The following is a 22,609-nucleotide window of genomic DNA, read 5'->3' on the forward strand; positions in this document are numbered from 1 at the left end:
GGATGCCCTGGAGCTTTTCCAAGAGGGCCAGCCAGATCTTATTATTACCTTTTACCTACCTCTCCCACAACAACAAAACACCTCCCGAAAAAAAGCTGGTTTAAGCATTTTAAATGTCGTCGCAGTGTCAGCAAATAGCCGGTCGCGTGCTCACTTTGGTGGTCATTATTGTCATCCCTGTCATTAACACTGAGCCCCGTGCTTCCAGCTCGAGGTAATTAACTTTTGTGTGAACGCCTGTGGAGGAGTGCGGTGACAGTGTGGGGCAGCGGAATGGTGGCAGGCGCACACACGAGCCGTGCAGAGGGGCAAAGCTGCGGTGAGGCAACAAGGTGTAAGTCCGAGTAAACAAAAACGGGTGAGGGTGTTCGTTTGTGCGCGTGTGTTGGCGCGTGTATGTCCGCGCGTGCGTGCTGCTGAGTCAGACGCGGCCGCTCACGGTTCAGTCAGCCCTCCTCTCTCTCTCTCTCTCTCTCTCCCTCTCTCTCTCTTCCTTCCCAGTTGTTATTTTGCTAGCGACACTTTGTTTCATCCACCGACGTCATCTATACAGTCTGGACACCGAGGCGCGAAGCTACCCTCCCTCTCCGTAGTTAATTGTTTCCTACCGACTGACAACTTGTTCGCCTGTTAGCGCACTGGCTGTCTGTCCATGGGCGCTGCTGTTTACACACTCTGCTGCTCCTCCTCCGCCGGCTGGGCTGTCCGGTGCGCCTCTGCGGTCGGTTCGGGACGGTGTCGAACTCCGCTTTTATGAATGAATAACGAGACGGGGAAATGCCCGTGACTGCGAAACTCCCCCTACAGCCGGGCTCCCGGGGGGCCAGCCACCGATGAGAGGGATTACCGACGGAGCCGAGCCGCGGCTCATTGCGGAAAAAGCGAGCCTTGACTGCAGACTGGCGTGGAAAGGCACCGTGAGAGGGAAACGGGCTCCATAGCATAAAGCAGCGGAACGAAACCGCGGTGACCACAATGTAAGTTCCTCTGGAGCTGCAACTCATTAAGGCTTATGAAGAGATGGGGCTCCTGGTTGCATGCCTTATTGATTTTTTTCAGTATATCACTGCTTGGAAAACACACAAAGATAGCGGGAATAATTTGTCCGTCTGAATTATTCTAACATAATACCCACTCAGGTGTGATAATGAAGGCCTGGGCGAGCTTCTCTTCAGTGATTTTCAGTGACATAGCCGTGATGCACTGTCTCCGTGAGAGACATGAATAATAAGGTCCAGTGCAAAGAGAGGAGCCTCCGCTCCCTCGGTGCTCTTTGATCATCACCATCATCTACCTGTGTGGACTGAAGGCACCTGTGTGATGCCTTCAGTCCACTTTCAACCACGAGTTGTCTGGCTTGCAGGTCCATCCACATCGTGGCGCTGGGCAGCGAGTGCCCCGGAGGAGTCGGTCCAGGAGATGAGATGTTGGGGCAGGGGCAGCTGCAGGGGGGGTTGCTGTGGAGCTACTTGGGTCAGGGAGCCATGGTGGGACCGTGCGACCTAGAGAGCAGTATGCACAACCCGGCTTTCATGGAGTACACCTCACGTGTCTTTGGAGATGTCACGGTAGTGGTTCGGGATTGTCCCAGCTGGGTAAGAGACAGGTGGTGTGTTTGAGTGAGCAGACTGAGAGAAGCAGAGACACCTGCATGAGTCAGCTGTTACATTATGACTTTGGCTTGTGCATGTATTTGTGCACTGTAAGTCTGATCTTCAAGTGCTATTATGGCTCTTTTCCTCTACATTTACATCCTCTTGATAGTTTATTTGTTTAAAATAACAATCTGCAAATTTTATGCCAAATCAAAGGCATTTCCAGAGTACTGTGAGAAAATGTGAGTTACTTAATGTATATGCTGTTTACTTTTCAGTCTGCTTCTGTTTCTCAGAAGATACAGCCTTCTACAACATTTCAACTTCCAGCAGCCCTTGCCTTGCAGCGCTGATTGCAGGCTTTATAAAAACGTCTCTATTCTTAGGACGCTATTTTAACATGCATTGCAGAAAAAACCTGATGAAAGAACTTTTGTTCTTAATAGCATATGCACTGTTAGGGTTTTGTATGCATCCTATTATAGGCCTGTCTAACCCCGTCAGGGGTGTTGCTGGTGGAAGTCTGTTTGTCTAATTCTGCGTCTCTGCCTTTTATTTTTAATTCAAAATGCTCAAAGCTTTCTGAAGTGTTTTTCCTTCCTAATGGGTTGAATTAAGTTGGTTTAGAGTAGCTAGCCTCATAAAGATCTCTAGGGGGTAAAGTTAAAAAACCCAGTTACACTGATGAATTTGTACTTACATGAGAGGAAGCGTTAGGTTTATATGAGGTGTGGTGAAGACAGGGGTGTAGATACATCTCTGTGTATGTCTTTGCTTGGGTCTCAGCCCTCCATCTATTTACAAATGTCATCCTTTCCTTGCCTTTCTAGGACTTGCTGGACAGCGACTGGGCCAGTGTTCGGAAAGTTCTTGAGCAGGCGGACATTTTAGTTATTAAATATTCAGTCACTGACAAGCTGGCCTTCCAGCAGGTCAGGAATGGCTATGCTCCGAGACTCCGCCCACTCCTGAGGCACTGGGGCGTGCCCGTCATCCTCGTTGCTGTGGGAGCGCGGCTGAATGGTGAGGATGCCTTTTGTTCTGTGTTTTTGTTGGAGCAGGACCTAGTTTAGTTTAGCCAACATGGCTTGCCAACCCTCCAACTGTTTATCGTTGCTGCATATGAGCTGTCACTGTACTGGATATCCTGGCAATTTCAGGTCAGCTGACTGTTACCTAAGCTGTTGGTTTTGGTTTCGGGACAGCATTATGCTCTTCTTGCTGAGATCACTCAGTGAGTCTTGTATCCTCTAGCATGTCCACACAGCAATGAGGAGGATGCTCATGATTAACTCTCCTCTTGGCTGCCTTCAGGCTGTCAGCTCACATGCTTCCCCACAGGAAACACTCCAAAGAAGTACAGTGTACAGTACAACTTTGGGGCTTTTCTGTTCCAAAAAAAAGAAGCCTTGCTTGTAGACAAGAGTTCATTGTCGTGGTGCAAAAAAAAAAAAGTGCACCAGAACAGAAGTATGTGCCTTCAGCAGGATAGAGCACACATTTACAGCCTTACTGGAGGCTGCTTAACAAAATAAGCATTAACATAACACACATGTGTTGGCATCTCAGTGAGTGACCCACACCCTGTTAAAATTAAATCCTGTAAACAAGCCCATCAAATGTACCAGGTTATATTTTTAGCACGTGTGCTCAACATACTTTGAAATCCTGTCAGAGCACTGCAGCAGCGTGATCACAGTGAAAGTCAAGTCTGAAGAGAGAGAAAAACGAGAGGGGAGTGGATCACTGTAGACCAGAGCTTTTGTTTGTGTTTGTGTTTTTTTTCTTTTTCTTTTCTTTTTAGCAGCTGCTGTGAGTAGTTTCATGCAAGCCCCCCCCCCCGCCATTGTGACTGCAGAGAATGACGGCTGAGGTCTGAGCGCTTCCTGTCTTTAGACCACCTAAGGCACATCTGTGGCAGGGGGAGCGCTGCCGCACGTGCATTAATGCAGCCATTAAACCAGCGAAGAACGGAGGAGCGCAGACAGATTTATCCAAGGGCACGCACGCACACCATTGCTCGCACAAACATACCACTGATATGCCAAGTCACAGCCGCTCCGATGCTCACGCGCGCACTTACACACACTCCTTTTCCTGCTGTCACCCTTGCACTCACTCACACGCTCTCAGCCTGCCATCGTCTCTGTGTCACGCCTGTGGGTTATTAGCAATATGATTTATCCAGTGCCTCGGGACTTGGCTGTATGTCCTGCAGATTCTGCCTTTCTCTCTCCTCCTTTGTGCAGCCCTTGCTCTAGTCTTTTTTTTTCTCCTTCAAGATAATCCCTCTAATTTTCTGTCTGATTCTGTTTCTGCGGTCTCCCTGTGCACACATGCCACAGTACAGCCAGTCCTAGTCCACGTGCCACTGCAGATTTTACACATCTATATGATCTTGCTGTACAATTACTGACCCCCCCCCCCCTCATTAACTTGCTGAAGAAATTGCAGCTTGGGGTGTGCAGCAGAAATATTTTTAAAATCCAAACGTATGCATGCATGCTTTCCCTTTTAAAAACCCTCGCTAGCTCTCTACATAGTCACCCAGAGAAAGAATTGAGGAATCGGGAAAAAGGGCGAGGCCACACCATAAAAGCCACATGTGGTTGTAGCATCTGGTTCATATGTTCTGATTTGTGAAACATGCTTTCCATTCTAGTTTAGTTTGCAAAATGTATTTTTTGCTCCAGCAGCACTGACTAACAACACAACACTTTTGCATTCTGTAAGACGGAAGTAAGGGCATTGCTTTTTGTTTATTATTGTTTATTTTTCTACAACTTTTTATTGTAATTATTGAGGAACATTGCTCATCTGAACAGGCTAAGTGTTTGCCATGGGAATTTCAGTCACCTGAAGGGAGGGTGTGTTTGTGACTATTTTAAATCTAATTATTTCTTAGAATCTGTTCAATTTTGCTGAGTGCCCTTCAGTGCGCTGCTACTCCTTTGTCACAGGCATGTTATTCTTTTCCACTTCCTCTGTGCTTGAGTGGTTCAGTAGAACTCACTGAGTCACACATGGATCTAGTACTGCCTTAGTAGGTTCATGCTTCTCAAAAAGGATAATGTAACATCAATAGCACATGTATTCCTTCAGATATACACACATAAACTAGTTATTAGTAAAGTGTGCATTACCTCATCCTACACTTGAATTCTACTGTTTTCAGATGAAGGCCCCCCCTGTACGTGTCCACTGTGTGCCTCTGACTGGAGCAGCTGCGTACCTCACAGTGAAGGTTTGCAGTTGTCCCGGGACTTGGGGGCCACCTATCTGGAGTTGCCCTCCCTCAACCATGTCTTCGTCGGTCGCTACTTTGGCAGCGTGGTAAGTGATGATGCAACACTGGAGTCAGAGTTGATGCTGTGGTGTGTTTTTGACTCAGCGTCCCCAAAGAAGAGAAAGACAAAAACACATCTCACGATGTTCTTTTCCTTCAAAGTAGAGTAACTCTGCGTTTCCAGATTGTAGATACAGTGTTTAGTAGGGGAGACAGTGACAGGTTGGACGTCCCGGGAAGTTATTTCTAAAGCAACAAGATGATGATGTAACTTCACTATCTTTGTACAGATTTTGAAATAACATGTATGTTGTTTGTGTTGTTTAGCTGGAGTACTTCATGATTCAGTGTCTGAAACACAAAGCCAAAGAGAGGCCAGAGAAGAGGCGAGGAAATAAAGTGAATGAACTTCGCCCCCCTCACTTAGAACAGCCAGGTCAGAGAAATACTATGCCAAGCAATGAGTTATCCTGGCTTTGTTTCAAGTGTCATGCATGCCTGCCATTTTTAATTCATTTAAGCAGATTTGTAGCCTGTGTGTGTTTTTTAAAAATATATTTCTTAATTATATATATTTTTGTCAATTGCCGTGTTTATGGTGTTTAGAAACATTCAGTGAACTGGATGGATTGTTACCTTTTGAGCTTACATAGCCATAAAAAGAGCTGAGCACAAAGGTTTTATCTGGATCAATACGCTCTGTTCCAAACTGGAAAGACAAAGAGCTAGGTAGACTACTTTTATTCACTGACATTTGAATCAATTTTAGCCTGAGCAAACAGAAGCAGTAACAGCTGAGTTCCCTGCGTTTGGTGGAGGCAGCTCAATGATTGTTCTTATGAGACTGTGGGATTACTCCTTAACCTCATCTTTTAGTGAAGCCCTCTCATGTTGTCAGTTCAGCGCTTGGTCCTGTATGTTATGTGTTTTTAATTTTTCATGCCTATTATTGAAGTTAATTATTCACAATATGTTTCCCCCAACAACAAAAAATTATCTTTATAACCAAATAAATGTGTTGATTATAATGATTTTTGTCAAGGCAATGGTGATGAGCTTCTAAAATCTAGAGCAGCGGTCCTCAACCTTTTTTGCGCCACGGACCGGTTTATGCCTGACATTATTTTCACAGACCGGCCTTTAAGGTGTCGCGGATAAATACAACAAAATAAAACTAGTACCGGTACCGAAAAAAAGAAGATTTATTCATAACACACGTGAAAAGACCCAGGAAAACCGAGTTAACGATAAAAACGATAACAAAATAACGCTGAAAACCGATAAACCATACATTTCACACCTGAGCCTCAACTCTCGCGGCCCGGAACCAAACAACTCCGAGGCCCGGGGGTTGGGGACCGCTGATCTAGAGAAGAGCGATCATGGATGTTTAAAAAAACAAAGAAAGACCAGACAGTTTCTCCCAGTTCTCTCTTTAAGTCGCTCACACTACAAAATGACTCAAATGGTCCATTATAAATCAAAAAGTTGCCAGTTAATTGCTGACTAATTACTTAAGATGTTATTTAGTCTTAGTCTGCTTATCTGAAATTCAGAATTTTAGATGAAATTGCAATTAAGCTGCAAAAAGCCACTCATGTTAAAAGTTCTCTCTCTCTCTCTCTCGCTTTTTTTTTTTTTTGAGGCCCTTGCAGATTTATTGCAGACTTAATCAAACTGCGTCTTATCCAGTCACATTCTGCAAAAGACCACAAATTATGAGGAGATAAATGATCAAAAGAGGCTAAACCTCACAGAAAGGCTGACACACAGCAAACAGCTTAGACACAGCGAGTTTGATTACTGTAGAAACGCTGAAAAAGAAACGGGCTGAGCTGGAGTGCTCGGTGGCTGCATGTCTGCTGCTCTCCCTTTCTCTTAATGCTCTGCTTTTTTGGACGCTCTTTGTCCTAATTGGATACAAGAGAGTCTGATTAAAGCTGCAACTGGCTGCTGGATGTTGCCACAAACTGAAAGCTTTCTGTGCGCTGAATTTGAAACCAGGAAATTAAAAGTAACAACTCCAAGACCTCGAGTAGACGAAGTAGTCTGGTGTTGTATTCAGGGAGGGGGTTAGAATACAGAGCTGCACTCCTTGGTTCACTTTTCTTCTCCTCTCTGCTATGGCCATTCCTGCATGCAAAGTCATGCTTTTAAAAAAACCGAAACACCTGAACATATTTAACACAAACTACGCTGTTAAACCTGTGTTAAATATCGATCCGAGCAGGTTTCCGCTTTGCCTGTTTAAATCTGACTGACATTTTTAAGTGCTGCCAAAAAAATGGCAGCAAGTGCCTACAGGATTTATTGGTGTCGTTCGACACTGCTTAGCTCCCTTTACGGTGTAGCTTACATTAACAATGACATACGGGGATTAAGAAGCGGCACAGTTGTCATGGCTAAAACAGAGCACTCATAAAAAAGGAGATGAGCTCCACAGAGGTGCAGTAAGTATTAAGCATCAATAGGAATATAATAGGCCAATGATTAGTGAAGCTGAAGCTTCCTCGCCCTGCCTTCTTTGTTCCCCTGCTCAGTGCTTTTTTACTTTTTACTAATTTGACTTCATGAATGCATGAATCACTGAGCGTGCACAGCTTTGCCTCCCATTTGTTGTGTTTTTCTTCGTTGCAATTTTCTGTGTATTCACGTTTGTCATGCAGTTCACTGCAAATCGTTGTCTTTTTTTGTTGGTTTTTCCTTTTTGTGTCTTCTTCATTTATTAGATTAGTTCCAAATCTTTTTAATCCCAAAGTTTTGGGGTGTGCTGTTCATTTTAGTGTTTTATCACCAAAACAATTTAAAAGTAAAGTTGACAAATAAAGGTCAACTTCAGGTCCTTTTTCAGTCTCTGACCAGACCAGACCAGACTAGACCAGAATTTCACTGCAGCAGCCTTGAGCTACTTTCATCTTTTAAGGACTGTTATTAATGCAAAGACAAACGTACCTGGAAGCCGTTCTTTAAACATGAGCAACGAGAAAGGACAAAAATGACCTGTCTCTTTTTCTTGGCTTTAAAATCTCACTGTGCTGTTGCTGACAAGATCACTCCCTCGACCTGCATTGTACACCCCAATTTTTCTCTGAGTTGTCAAAACTCATTGCCAACAGCCTCCCAAGAAAACACAAGTACAAGTAAACAAGGCAGACTGAAGGAAAATTGAGTACACCAAATATCAATACTAAAACACTCCTGAGAGGCTTTGAACATAACAAGCCCATTCAATATTCTGTGTTATTCTTTGATATGGAGGCAAACTGAATTTCAGCAGTAATTGCTCATCATCTCTGTCCATCCTCACTCGTTTCTTTTGTTGCTCTCTTCTGTTCAGCTCGTCTTCCCCCTATTAGAGTGGAGGAGTCCAGCTTCTCCCAGGACATGCAGTGGTTGTTGGAGCGTGGCGTGCAGTTCGCCGATGTGGCTTTCTATGCCGGGGATTCTGGGAAAGAGCTGGGTTGGGCGCATGCCGCTGTGCTGTGTGCTGTCAGCCCGTACTTCAGACAGCTACTCCTTGGGCCCAAGACCAGGTAGGAGAGATATTAACCTCTTCACAGCATGGGGTTTAATATCCTATTTCACCACCTGAGTCTGTAGCCAGCGAGAGCCCAACTATTTCGGCAAACTTCTCTGTAATTGAAACATTTTCTTCTATCTCTGGTTGGACAGGGAACGTCCACAGTCGCGGTGTGTTTGCAGAGAGCGTGACGGAGGTCCCCACTCGCTGCTTTCCACCTGGGATGGGAGTATTATTGATGACATGCCGAGATCAGATGGACACCTGACGGGACGCCTCACTCGTCTGGTGGTGAAGGACCCCCTGCTGTGCATGTGCTTGTGGGAGACTCTCATGTTCATTTATAGAGGTAAAAACCTCCATCCAAAGAAAGATTTGTTGCTGTTATCCTAAATCTGCTGTTATGTATCTTTATAGAAAATGCCATCATGTCCATTTATCCAATTTAACAGCCACTTGTAAGCTCTCGAGGTACTGAATGTGGAAATCCACCTGATTCCTAGTGTGACTGAATGAAATCGAACAATTTGACAAATTAGCTGATGGATGTTTTCTAAGGTCAAAGAAAATGAAACGCTATATCACAAACCTCTCTTTTTCCAAAAGAAAGAGAAGTGGTGTGATATCCTGTACTGTATGTGTTGTACCAGCTGACAGAAAACTCACAGGCCTCACAGACGTAGCTGCAGACTGAAGATTAAAGGTTCTGTAATCTGAAAAATCCCTTCTTTGCTAGGAAACTGTTCTGGGTACGCTTTGGATACATTGCTCATTGCTCGTATTAGTAATATATAGACAAAAGCAAAATGCATGAAGGTAAATGGTTGACAGGAAGAGGGTTTTGTTTTTTTGTTTTGTTTTGTTTTCCTTACCTTTAATTTATAGTCTGATTATCTTAGAAAGGCTTCATTACCCCACACAACCCTGAATTAGTGAAGAAGATGGATGGATGTGTGATTGGGCATTAAACTAGTGTTGCTGTAAATGTACAGGCACCTATATTAGTTAGAAAAGCTATTTATAAGCAGTAACACTGATAACAAGTCTAGTAAAGCAATTATTATTAGGACTGACATAGCTATCATGATGTCACTCATTCGTTTCTGGAGTGTGCATTTATGCTGGAGTATTGGCAGCTGCCATGCTGTTTTTTTGGTGCCAGAAATGACCGTATTTGGATGAGAGGTTGGAGAATTAAGTTATAATCTAACACTAGTCAGCTTGGTTGGCAAGCTGCATCCTTAAAGTGTACAGATGCTCAAATACAGACATGTACTATTTAGTGCTAAGCAACAGACTAAGAAAATATTACAGTTTCACACGGCATTATGAACACAGGCCAAAGATGAAAATGTTGTTAGCATTACTAAGGGGGCAAATTTTTCTGGCTGACTGGCCAGGGGCGGGCAGCTGAAGGGAGTTTTGTTCTCGCAGATTTGCTGGATGAGGATTTGTGGCAGATTTGTATAGTTTATGCATCAGAGACTGTTCAATAAACTATGGATATAATTTTGAGAGATGTTTGCAGACAGTAAATTTAAAATAACAAACGTTGGAGCCTGGTTTGATTGCACCATTGCTTGGCAGGATTCTTAGTCTTCATCTCTTGGTTGGCTTTTCCTGTGCTTGTGAAAGATAGAGGCTCACCATAATCTGATGGATTTTAACCATCATGACGTTTTATTGTGGTGTAAAGTAGGTAGCTGATCTATAGTGTCATTCCTCCAGCCATGCTGCTAGTGTGGCTGAATAAAATGAGAGTTTTTTGGTAATTAAGAACAGTTATACTAGACTGCAATCTAAATACTGTGGTGTAGTTTGTGTTGCTAAATAATTTCTGTGTTAAAAGCTGGACCAGCTTAAATGGAAACAACAGATAAACCACAGACGAGCCTCTCATCTCAGCCGATTAGCGGCCTGTGATTTCGCCAGCATCGAGTTGCCCAAACGGACACCCTGGCAGCAGGATGACATGCACAGAAAGTGCCAAACAGAAATTGGAAATCAGAAAAGACAAAAAAGTGTCTCCAAGCATTGGAGTCCAAACAAAGTACTTTATCCAGATAAAACTCAGTCATTTCACTTCCATGGCGCTACATGATTTCTGGAAAGTGCACATTGAAATGATTATTTTTACTGAATACTACAGGCTTATTAATATTTGATCCATTGTATACATCCATCCATCCATTCGCTTCCGCTTATCCTTTTTCAGGGTCGCGGGGGGCGCTGGAGCCTATCCCAGCTGTCATAGGGCGAGAGGCGGGGTACACCCTGGACAGGTCGCCAGTCTGTCGCAGGGCAAACATACAGGGACAGACAACCATTCACACTCACATTCATTCGCACATTCACACCTAGTGACAATTTGGATTATCCAATTAACCTATCCCCACAAGCTGCATGTCCTTGGGAGGAAGCCGGAGTACCCGGAGGGAACCCACGCAAACACGGGGAGAACATGCAAACTCCACACAGAAAGACCCCGGCCTGATGTTGGAATTGAACTCAGGACCTTCTTGCTGTGCGGCAACAGTGCTAACCACCGTGCCCCATTGTATACATTTATGACATATTTAAACAATGCAGTCCTGTAGTGATATTTTTTTATGTTGCCAAAGCCAGTGCTGCATCCTTGATGTTTCCTGTTTTGCTAATTTAGACACATTAGGTACATTACAACTGGAGCAAAAATAGCTGGACTGACATTCACAGGAAGGGAAATCTATTCCCTAAAAGCAGTTACTCTTTTTCTAATAATTTAGATGTGATGATTAATGGTCCTGTGGCAGCAGAAGGCAGTTTTCCTGCTGCTGGGCCTTGTCCAATGTTCCATTACGCCGAGGAACAGAAGTCAGTCAAGTTGAAAGTACTTAATAGCAAGCAACTGTAGTATTTTAATCTAGGACCAGATCAATCATTTTGTAGTAGTGTGATCTTGAACTCCTTTCTGGAGCTACGCTTGCACTTCCCTTGGCTCCCTCAGGACATGTGTGTGTCTTTTGTCTCTCTCGTAGCGTATTTCTATTAAACATTATGGAATGACAGCAGGAGGGGTTGGCACACTGGTACACCATTGTAATTGTGAATGTGATTAGCTGATAGAGTCAGACTCTGCCACCTGTTCCTGGGGGCTTATATTTACATCAAGAAATGATAAAGTGCACCTGTCTTGTATAATTTCCAATGCCATCTATTAGGTTGCTCTCACGGACTAAGCATGCAAGCACAAAACATCCGAGGCACTGTAAACACTGAGGCAGTTGCATCCAGTGTGTTCTCGAGTCGGGTGTGAAGCCAGTAAAACAGGCATGCAATATTTTCTTCAACTTTAGCAATGTAATAAAAAAATCTTCTCGCTCCCACAGCTTAGAGTCTGTGGTGCTGTGCCTGCTGCATGTCAGCTCGCAGTGCCTGCTAGCTGGCACTTCAACACAGGCTGCACGGTGTGCACAAATCCTTATGGCAAAAAAAGCTGTGCAAACATCTGATTCCTGGCTGCCTGTTAACGTGCATGTGAGTCGCGTTGATGCTCTGACACACAAACAAATCAACAGCAGAAGTAGACACACAAACACGTAAGCTGAGAGTGTATGCGGCTGGTGGAGGGTAAGCAGAGGAGGGAAGAAGATTATAGAGTTAGACTGATTCTCTCTGAGTGACTGTCTGAATAAGAATAAGAAAACCAGCAGTTGAAATAAGGGGAGGGCAGTGTGTGTGTGTTCATGTGTACATAGTCCTTGTGTGTTTTTGTGGATATTTTTTGAGTAAGAGAGGAGGAAGATGGGATAGTGTGGAGTGGAAAAACTGGGACCAAGGGGAAAATGAGAGGGGAGAAGAAAGTAAGACCCTGCTCATCTGTAGATAATGTGATGGTAAAAAGCTGAGCACTACCGTTAGTTTGTGTGTGTGTGTGTGTGTGTGTGTGTGTGTGTGTGTGTGTGTGTGTGTGTGTGTGTGTGTGTGTGTGGGGGTGCTTGGAGAGAATAGCAGGAGGAATGTGTGCGTGTGCTGAGTGGACTAGGAATACCCTGTTTTCATAAAAGACTGCAGGGAGACGGTGTTAAGTCTCGTGTAAAAATTGACTACCGGTAATGTTAACCTTCAAAATGGTGGGTCTCACTGTATGTTTAAAGCAGCTGACCTCATATACCGAGTGTGTGCTAGTGTATTTTCTTGAATTGGCTAATCAGATGTGAATGAGCGTCTTCTTTGCCCACAGAAACATTCAGAGCTCAGCGAGCCAATATTTGTTCATTTGCAGTAAATCCACAACAAGCTGTACTTTGCCTTTCCAGAGATGGGATAGATATTTTTTTTTGACTGTGATTCAACAACTGGCAGTTGTCGCTTATTTTATTTGGCTTTCCAGAGCTAATTTGCATAACAATATATCATGTATCAGTAAACACACACACCCATGGTGTTATTCCAAACTTGGGGTTTTTGTCACATGAGTGTGAATGGACAGTCACAGAGGCCATGACTTTGCTTGTGTGATGTTAACACTGTGAGACTCTGTCTCCTTGTGTATTGTGCTGCTGTACTATTGAATTTGTCACTTGGTTGGTGTGGTGTGTATGTGCATGTTTAACACGTTTAGTACATGTCTGTGACACAGATCTGTGTGTGTGTGTGTGTGTGTGTGTGTGTGTGTGTGTGTGTGTGTGTGTGTGTGTGTGTGTGAGGACATTCAGGACCAGTTGTTTTTTAGGGCATCTTATCTCAAATTATCTTAGAAGTTTGATTTGCTGACCTTGCTGCTGTGTTATTCGAATTTAGTTGAAGTTAAACTTAAGAGCCAGGAATGAAACTTCTTGGAAATGTCTTTGTGATTGTTTTTTTTTAATTGTTTACACATGATTTCTTCTCCAACTTGTTTGCCTGTCCACTTTTTGTCTATTTGAATACATAGTCTTGGTGTCCAGTTGCGTCACGTAAAAGCACGACAGCGCTTGAGCTAATCTCTCGGCCTGCGTTTGAGGTGTCTGCACCACACAGTTTCATTATCCGGCCCCGCTTGTTGAGGTAATCCCTCTATCAGGCCAAATACCATCATTATGAACTAATGATGAGCTAAATCCTGACCAGACCAGCTCCCTTCTTTCCTCGACAGCCTGTTTATGTCCCAGTGAGACAGAGTGTGCCACCCCAATCAAGCTACAGGAATGTTTTGCGTTTATAAAGCATCTACAATTTAAGATTGTAGTACACTGCAATGAAATCCAGCTGTTTTCTCCAGATGTCTCAGCTGAGGAAGCAGCATGAAGAATTTTATTTGTTTTTCTGCAGTTTTGTGCATTTTTATGTTTAGGTTTATCACGTTCATCAGTGCTGATAATTACTGGGTCGTTATATTTTACATCCTGTTTTATAGAAACCTCTGTGCATTAAACCCTGACAATCTGTTCTCGCCCTTGTTTACTGTTGAGCGATCATTTTCAGCTGCATTAGTGGTGTGGCTATGAATATTTTGGCGCATTTATGTGTTTGTTTGGTTGGTTGGTTGACCTCTTAGGTCCAGGGTGAAATATCTGCAACTGCTGAATGGATTGTCATGATTTCTTTTGCAGACATTCAAATTTTCCACATGGTGACTCAGTGTGACTTTGGCAATCTCTTGTGTTTCTTGTTACTCCCACAACAGATTTTCACAACAGCTACTGAACATTTCTGTCAATGCTTCTTTTCCTTTTAATTGAAAGTTAGGTATCACCCAGTCAAAATGTCCAGTGTGTGTTTATCATAAAAACAAATGAGATTCTCATCAGATACAGCTGCACTTTGTGCTTAGTCCTGTTTAGTATGCACACATGGAAACCGAAGATACAGTGGCTTGCAAAAGTATTCGGCCCCCTTGAACTTTCCCACATTTTGTCACATTACAGCCACAAACATGAATCAATTTTATTGGAAGTCCACGTGAAAGACCAACACAAAGTGGTGCACACGTGAGAAGTGGAACGAAAATCATACATGATTCCGAACATTTTTTTACAAATAAATAACTGCAAAGTGGGGTGTGCGTAATTATTCAGCCCCCTTTGGTCTAAGTGCAGTCAGTTGCCCATAGACATTGCCTGATGAGTGCTAATGACTAAACAGAGTGCACCTGTGTGTAATCTAATGTCAGTACAAATACAGCTGCTCTGTGACGGCCTCAGAGGTTGTCTAAGAGAATATTGGGAGCAACGACAGCATGAAGTCCAAAGAACACACCAGACAGGTCAGGGATAAAGTTATTGAGAAATTTAAAGCAGGCTTAGGCTACAAAAAGATTTCCCAAGCCTTGAACATCCCACGGAGCACTGTTCAAGCGATCATTCAGAAATGGAAGGAGTATGGCACAACTGTAAACCTACCAAGAAAAGGCCGTCCACCTAAACTCACAGACCGAACAAGGAGAGCGCTGATCAGAAATGCAGCCAAGAGACCCATGGTGACTCTGGACGAGCTGCAGAGATCTACAGCTCAGGTGGAGGAATCTGTCCATAGGACAACTATTAGTTGTGCACTGCACAAAGTTGGCCTTTATGGAAGAGTGGCAAGAAGAAAGCCATTGTTAACAGGAAACCATAAGAAGTCCCGTTTGCAGTTTGCCACAAGCCATGTGGGGGACACAGCAAACATGTGGAAGAAGGTGCTCTGGTCAGATGAGACCAAAATGGAACTTTTTGTCCAAAATGCAAAACGCTATGTGTGGCGGAAAACTAACACTGCACATCAGTCTGAACACACCATCCCCACTGTCATATATGGTGGTGGCAGCATCATGCTCTGGGGGCGCTTCTCTTCAGCAGGGACAGGGAAGCTGGTCAGAGTTGATGGGAAGATGGATGGAGCCAAATACAGGGCAGTCTTGGAAGATTGAGACTGGGGCGGAGGTTCACCTTCCAGCAGGACAACGACCCTAAACATAAAGCCAGGGCAACAAGGGAGTAGTTTAAAACAAAACACATCCATGTGTTAGAATGGCCCAGTCAAAGTCCAGATCTAAATCCAATCGAGAATCTGTGGCAAGATCTGAAAACTGCTGTTCACAAACGCTGTCCATCTAATCTGACTGAGCTGGAGCTGTTTTGCACAGAAGAATGGGCAAAGATTTCAGTCTGTAGATGTGCAAAGCTGGTAGAGACAGACCCTAAAAGACTGGCAGCTGTAATTGCAGCAAAAGGTGGTTCTACAAAGTATTGACTCAGGGGGCTGAATAATTACGCACACCCCACTTTGCAGTTATTTATTTGTAAAAAATGTTTGGAATCATGTCTGATTTTCGTTCCACTTCTCACGTGTTCACCACTTTGTATTGGTCTTTCACTTGAATCAATTTTATTGGAATTCCATGTTTGTGGCTGTAATGTGACAAAATGTGGGGAAGTTCAAGGGGGCCGAATACTTTTGCAAGCCACTGTAGTAAATGATACCTTCTAAACATCAGCATGCAAGACTTTGTAAGCACGTTAGCATGCTCATGTTGGCATTTACCTGAAAGGAACATTGTGCAGTACAGCATGTGAAGAACAGGTTCACAAATTAAACTAGTATCTTATATATCCATCCATTTTTGTATCAAATTATCCAGTTCAGAATCATGGGGGCTTGAGCCTATGCCAAATGACTTTTGGCGAGAGGTAGGGTATAGCCTCGACAGACACGGACAACCACACAGTCTCACAATCATACCTAGAAAGGCCTGAGGTCACCAGCAGGTTTTTATCAGAAAACTTCTTGTGATTAGGCGACAGTTCTACCTACTGCACCGCTGTGCTCCTCTTTTACTTCTGTCACTTGTGATTTAACTGTAATATTAGAATAGAATAAAATAGCCACTTATTGTCATTGTACATGTACAACAGAATTATAAGTGCTCCACACCAAATGTGCAGGAATAAAATATAAATAATGAGACTACAGAAATAAATAACAAATGGGAGAAATGTATAAAATCAAGAAGAATATATACAAAACAATAGAAAGACGCACATTGGAGAGCAAAGTGCTTTAAAGCAGTGCAAAAGGACTTGGTCTGAGTATAGAGTCTGTATATGAGTGGCCAGCGTGATGAGGGTTACACAGACAATGGCTCACACTGGTGAGGTGGGTGGGCAGGGGTGGGGGAATAGTGTTTGTTTACAGCGGAAGGAGCTGTTTGTGAGTCCGGAGGTGTGGGACCCGATTGACCTGAGGCACCGACCAGAGGGCAGCGGGTCAAACAGGTTGTGGGTGCATGGGGTCACCTGTGATGGGCTTGGTTTTCCTGAGACTGGAGGATCTGGCGATGGCCTCTAGAGGTGGTAGAAAGCAGCAGAGGATTTTTGGGGGAGGTGTTAATTACCCTCTGTGCAGCCTTCCTCTTCTCAGTTGTGGCCCCTACGTAACAAACGCCCAAGCAGTAGGAGAGGATGCTCTCCACTGAGGAGCGGGAGAAGGCCAGCAGGAACGTCTGGTCCAGGTTTTTCTTCCTCAGGACACGGAGGAAGTGCAGCCACTGTTGGGTCTTCTTTACTGGGGCGTTTGTGTTTTGGATCCAGGTGAGATCAGCAGACATGTGGGTGCCCAGAAACCTGAAGGCAGAAACAGATTCCACCTCTTCTCCGTTTATAATGACAGGGGAGTGGACCTGTCTGTGCCTCCTGAAGTCCATTATGAGTTCTTTTGTTTTAAGGACATTCAGCTTCAGGTTATTTTCTACCACTGTATGTGTCACCGTGCCATATGCTGTCTCATCTCCATCAGAGATGAGACAGCAGCATACTTGACTACGACGTTTGTCGGGTGGGTTGATGTACAGGGCGTACAGTAGGGAGAGGAGAGGTGGGGATTGGTGAGGCCTGATTGAGGCTGGTTGGTGAGGAAATCTTTGATCCAGGTGGCAGGGGGAATCTGAAGGTCCAGTTTGGGAGTGAGGATGTCTGGGATTATGGTGTCGAATGGTTCACGAAGAGCATCCTCACTTAGCTTTTCCTGTTCTTCAAATGGCTAAACGCTCTGTGGAGTGTGATGGTGATGGCATCCTCTGTGGACCGATTTGCCCTGTAAACAAACTGGTGGAGGTCAAGGGAGGGGGGAGACAGTCTCTGATGTGCTGAGACACTATCCGTTTAAAACACAGATAGTGTCTCAGACGTGAGGGCTATAGGTCTGTAGTCATTGAGGCTGTCTATACCAGCCACATCTGAAAATGCTTTGATTTTTTTTTTAAGCATGTCTAGTACCTTTTCTGATTTGTATGGACTATGCCAATATTTCTATACAGGAAGACAGAGTGATATGAACAGAGGGTACAACTTTCAATTGTGTGCTTTTACATTTATGTCTCACCAGACTTATATAGCATGTGCAGAGAAGACTTTTAGTGGTCCTCAAGACTGATATGCTGCAGCATTGTGTTGAGGTCTGATTAACAGACTGGAGTGGTGGCTCACCTTTTTAACAAAAGGAACTGGAGAGTATGCTCCAAATTTTGGGATCACACTCCTGGGCCTCTCAGGAAGTCTGTGCTGGAGTAATGGAGAGGAAATCCACTGATAAGTTGAACCTCAGATCCAGGAGAAACAATGAGGTTTTGCTCATTGGTCACTGTATCAGCTCTTCACCCTCTCAATGATAATTGAAGGTCTGTGGGAGTTTGCCCAGCCAGTGTACATGGACTTGTATTATTGGATTGGATTGTTTCTCAGGGTAGTCTGTGGGGAGTATGCTGGTAGCATGGGCTATTGAACCTGTTGTTAAAGGCTATTTGGTCCATGAGTGGCTGGGTGTATTTTTATTTGTTCAATAAGGTCGATTGCTATACAATACAGTTCTGAACACTGTAGGTTCTTTACTTGCTGCAAAGAACCTACAAAATGTTAAATGTGGATGCTTCAACAAATGTGTAGCCTGTGAAAACAGAAGATGGCAGATCACTAATTTAATATGTGACTAAATGTAAAGTAAAATGTAAAAGATGGTCCCATTCACTCCTTCAGTACCAGACTTATGTCTTGAATAAAGGTCAGAAAAGTGTTAACTTTTTGATATGAAATGTCATCACTTCATAATTTTCTCCTATTAATCATTTGTGTAAAACTTTGCCATATTAATTGACCTTCATTAATTGTTGAATTATGGCCTAAAATGTGTTTTGTGAGATCACAGTGACCTTTAAATACCCAAATCAAATTTTTTACCCAGAAGTCCAAGTGAGTTGAGGGCATTTTGGACTTGTGTGGACTCTAGGCCCAGCTCTTCCTGCCACCAGGTACACTGACGTAAATGAAAGTAAAATATGAATTACTAACCAGGTAGTTTGAAGGCAGATTTACGATTTGTTCTACAAATGCCTTTTTTATTCACTGTTTCTGAGTTTGCTGGGTGGAATCTGGACTGGGCTCCCCACCCATAATGACAACAGATTACATAAACAGAAAAATTTTAGAACAAGCCAACTTTGACAAAAACAGGCCTCAAGTGTTTGGTGTAAGGTATGTGGGTGGTCAGAGCACAGTGCCAGCTAGAAAAGTGTTTGCCTGTGTGTTTCTGTAAACTATTGTGGATCCATAGAATTGGGTTGTTTGTGGATGTTTTGTAGGAGCGTGGGAGTGGGACCACCTCCAGGAGGCCCTGGATGAGAAGCTGAAGAATTCTCTCGCTGTGGCTCAGCTTATAGACCGAATACGATCCCTCATCGGCAGAGAAAGGGTGAGGACAAATTTCGCAATAATAAAAATCTTGTTTAAGGCTCGACTGTGTGTATGACACCGATACTGGTCTGTCCTTAATAAACAGGTTAAATAACTTTAATGTGTTAAATCTGCTCTTTGAATGTATAACATGTGTTTTGCATTTGCAGACTAAGAGTGCCTTAATTAGTGCGACTTGTTTGGAAACAGCACAGTAATAATGTTGCTATAATTAGAATATTTACATAATTACTGCCTGTAATCACCTCTCGGATACTGTGGGAATTAGCAGAAAGTAAACAAGAGATACCCTCCAAGGAGCAAAAAGCACAACACAAGAACACATGCACACTAAAATTATTTTAGAAACTGCAGCGTCACGCCTGTAATGTGTAATTGCAGCTGCTCAGAGAGCATGACATGGCTCTATGTTACAAAACAGCAGGCTTTAATATTTAGAGTGGGATAAAGAGATGTGACATGGCTGTGTCTGACAAGCCTTTGGCACCACGCATAGTCTACCAACCCATCTGGATAGGACTAGTTCTACCTGAGGCGGTGCTGGGATGAGCTGACACACCGAGACGGCTGGGCCACTTTAACGCAATGAGATAGCCTAATGTCTTGTCATGATTTGATCGCATCATCTCCAGCACCTCCGGGGAATCTGACTCTGTGAGACCTGTATAAATTAATTTCCCATAAGTTTTCCATGAGCTTTGATTGATTTATGAAATTTTAAGCCTCTTGATTTTGTTTCTGCCTCCAACTTGAACTGTGTGTGTTGATTTTGCTCTCTGTCTCACTCTCTCACTGTGAAATTATGGAGTTCTTTGCGCTTCAGTTGACTGAGAAAGGTCACATAGTGGAAATGGGATGCTTTGAAGGCACTCTACTGTGGACTGAAATCCATGTGTGCACATACACTTTGCAAAAAGCACAAACACACACACACACACACACGCATTGACAGATTTTCTTATTCCACCAGTTTCACCCGCTGTGCAGTACAGAATACATGAACGTGTTGATAACAGACAGTTTGGACTGCCGTCTGCTTCTCACTGTGTTCTGTGTTAGCCAGTTCCACTCATGACATTCTTGGCATTGCAGTTCGAGCATGTTTGGGTACTGCTAAGCAAGACTGGCAGAGACGGCATTAGTATTCCACAGGGGATGTGGGATAGATGCACAGAATGGCAATTGTGCTGGTAACGAGTACCTGATATGCAGCAGAGGAATTTCAACTCTCACTGGCCGATTCTTCTGTCTTCTTCTCCACTGTTTGCGTGTTTGTGTGTGTGTGCAGGGCACCAGGGACACACCGAGTGCGAGGGCAGCTCAGCTTGGTCCCCAGACTCTCGTCAACCTCTTCAATTCTCCTCTATACTCTGATGTCATCTTCATGGTGCAAGGTAAGTTCACGTTGATCCTATTAGACACACCCACATTTACAAATGCATGTAACACAGCAGAACAAGGTCATATTTTATTGCCGTGATTGAATTAGGATCTCCGTCCCTGGCCCGATCATCCATTTGGAGACAAAATAAGATCAAATAGCCCCAGCAATGGGCTCTCTTTCATTCTGGTCGTGTTTCAGCTCAGCAGAATCTCTTTTGCATTCAGCATTTCTCTATGAAATCGAGAAATTTAGAAATAATGCTAAAAAGCCTCTCCTAATCAATATTTATCTCATAAAAATTGCAGCCAGCTTTTCTTGTCCTTGTGCCCTTGAGCTGTGCGCTAAACTTCATGGAGGTCATGGAGAAAATCTGTCTTGTTAATGGTACTCGATGATGAGACTTGTGTCATTGAGAGGTTGTACAATAATTTCCTGTTCATTTAAATGGGCAGTTGTGACCGATCACTCATTAAAAGCCGAAATTACATTTATACTCTACACTTCTGCTATATTAGCAGGAATGTCTGACTGAAGTCAGCTTGTGTTCATGGCGGCTATTGAAGTTTCTCATGCCGATGCATCAAGATGAAACATGTTACTCACAAACACTTCACACTCTGTGGCTGCCGAAAGGCTTCATAGAAACTTCAACTTTACATCTTAATTTTCCACACGTGTGATTTAGGGAGTGTGCTGCCAGCCCACCGGGCAGTGTTGGTGGCCCGCTGTGATGTCATGGCCGCCATGTTCAGCGGGAAGTATGCAGAGGCTCGTAGCCGAGTGGTGCCCATCCACGGCGTCTCCTCAGACACTTTCCTGTCTTTCCTCGAGTACCTCTACACCGACTCCTGCTGTCCTGGTGAGTTTCCTTCACTTAGTCAGCAGCAGGCATAGCTGCACTGGTATGACCACTGTCTCGTTGTACACAGTAGGATGAATGCTTAAGGTGGCTAAATATGGGAAACTAGCCCTAGATATTGCTTCCTTTTAACGGGGGATGATAGATCTGAACAGAGATTTGCTTGATTTTTGAAAGAGATGAAAGTCCCGAGTCTGATCAGTGTAATGATAACAGCCCAGCAACAACTGGAAATGGAAATAATCAGCGTTACCAGTCATAAAACACTCGAGAGAGATATGTCAGCTTCTCTTCTGGGCTCCGCTTGCTCAACACAAACCAAAACTAAAGTGCAGATGACAAGTCCCATCAACCATCTGTGTGACTGCCACATCCTGCCAGTGTTGTTCTCAGGAGGTGCTCTGAAACCAGCGCTGAGCTTAAAATTAAATTAGATTTACTGATGACAAAATCAACTCTTGGCATCACTGCTTTTAATGGTGCCAAATCACGGCCCCAGACGTCTTGTTTTTGTTTTCCTGTCGCTATGTGACACGCTGTGTGTTATGTCTTCAAAGTAATTAGTGCTGGTAATTCTCTCTGGTGACGGTGGTAAGCTTTAGGAAAGAATAGAAATAAAACACACTGGAGGCACTTCTACAACATTAATTGCTGCATTAAGCAGTATTTTTAGAACTTACTCCCTATCATTATAAAAACTTTATCTTAAATATTGGACTTTTTGCTGCTTCTTCTTCTTCTTTTGTTTGAACAGATTGTATATAAACCTTTTGGAATAAGATATGAATAAACACTCATACATTTTTATTCAAATTCCAAAATGCCTTCGTCACCATATTTATGTGATATTCAGGCTGGCTCTGCTCCATGTTTGCGACTCTCAGCTTCTGGGTCAGTTAAAACATTTTGTAACTTGTGTTTTATTCTTCTTATTTATGAGTTTTTCTGCCCCCTAATGTTAAAAGATCAGTCGGTGCAGCTGTGAATAAGTGTGTTTGCTGGGGTCTCTAAAGCAGCTTGTATCTAATCTGGACCTTATGAATACAAATTGAGAAAGAATAATGTGCTACGTTCATTGATTAGAAGTATAAAAATGATCACTTTAATGTATAGTTGCAGAGTGATTTACTGCAACACTGACTGTCACCCTCCTTTGTAGCATTATATAACAAAGCTGCTGAATAGACAATGCAAAACTTCAGAATAATCAGCTTTGAATAACAAGCTCTCTGCAGCTCACAATCCCATTATTCTGTGGCGTGAGATCTTTTGGTTAAAAA

At 43.5% G+C, this 22,609-nt stretch overlaps 1 protein-coding gene across 3 annotated transcripts in view; it reads left to right on the forward strand.

The window, feature by feature from the left end:
- Positions 1-227: 227 nt before the first annotated feature.
- The window catches only part of rhobtb3 (Rho related BTB domain containing 3), a 31,317-nt gene continuing 8,935 nt past the window's right edge, over positions 228-22,609 (forward strand). The window contains exons 1-10 of one of the 3 annotated variants that reach the window (XM_026168557.1): positions 228-334; positions 1,364-1,595; positions 2,426-2,618; positions 4,771-4,928; positions 5,209-5,317; positions 8,219-8,414; positions 8,554-8,750; positions 18,975-19,084; positions 20,375-20,480; positions 21,156-21,329. In XM_026168557.1, coding sequence (XP_026024342.1) covers positions 1,425-1,595; positions 2,426-2,618; positions 4,771-4,928; positions 5,209-5,317; positions 8,219-8,414; positions 8,554-8,750; positions 18,975-19,084; positions 20,375-20,480; positions 21,156-21,329 — 1,414 coding nt within the window. In that variant the 5' untranslated portion in view covers positions 228-334; positions 1,364-1,424. Of the gene's footprint in view, positions 335-355; positions 978-1,363; positions 1,596-2,425; positions 2,619-4,770; positions 4,929-5,208; positions 5,318-8,218; positions 8,415-8,553; positions 8,751-18,974; positions 19,085-20,374; positions 20,481-21,155; positions 21,330-22,609 lie in introns of those variants that run through there. The other 2 variants (XM_026168558.1, XM_026168556.1) reach the window with 2 other exon arrangements.

This window comes from Astatotilapia calliptera, chromosome 5 (genome assembly GCF_900246225.1).
Source record: "Astatotilapia calliptera chromosome 5, fAstCal1.2, whole genome shotgun sequence".
NCBI lineage: Eukaryota > Metazoa > Chordata > Actinopteri > Cichliformes > Cichlidae > Astatotilapia > Astatotilapia calliptera.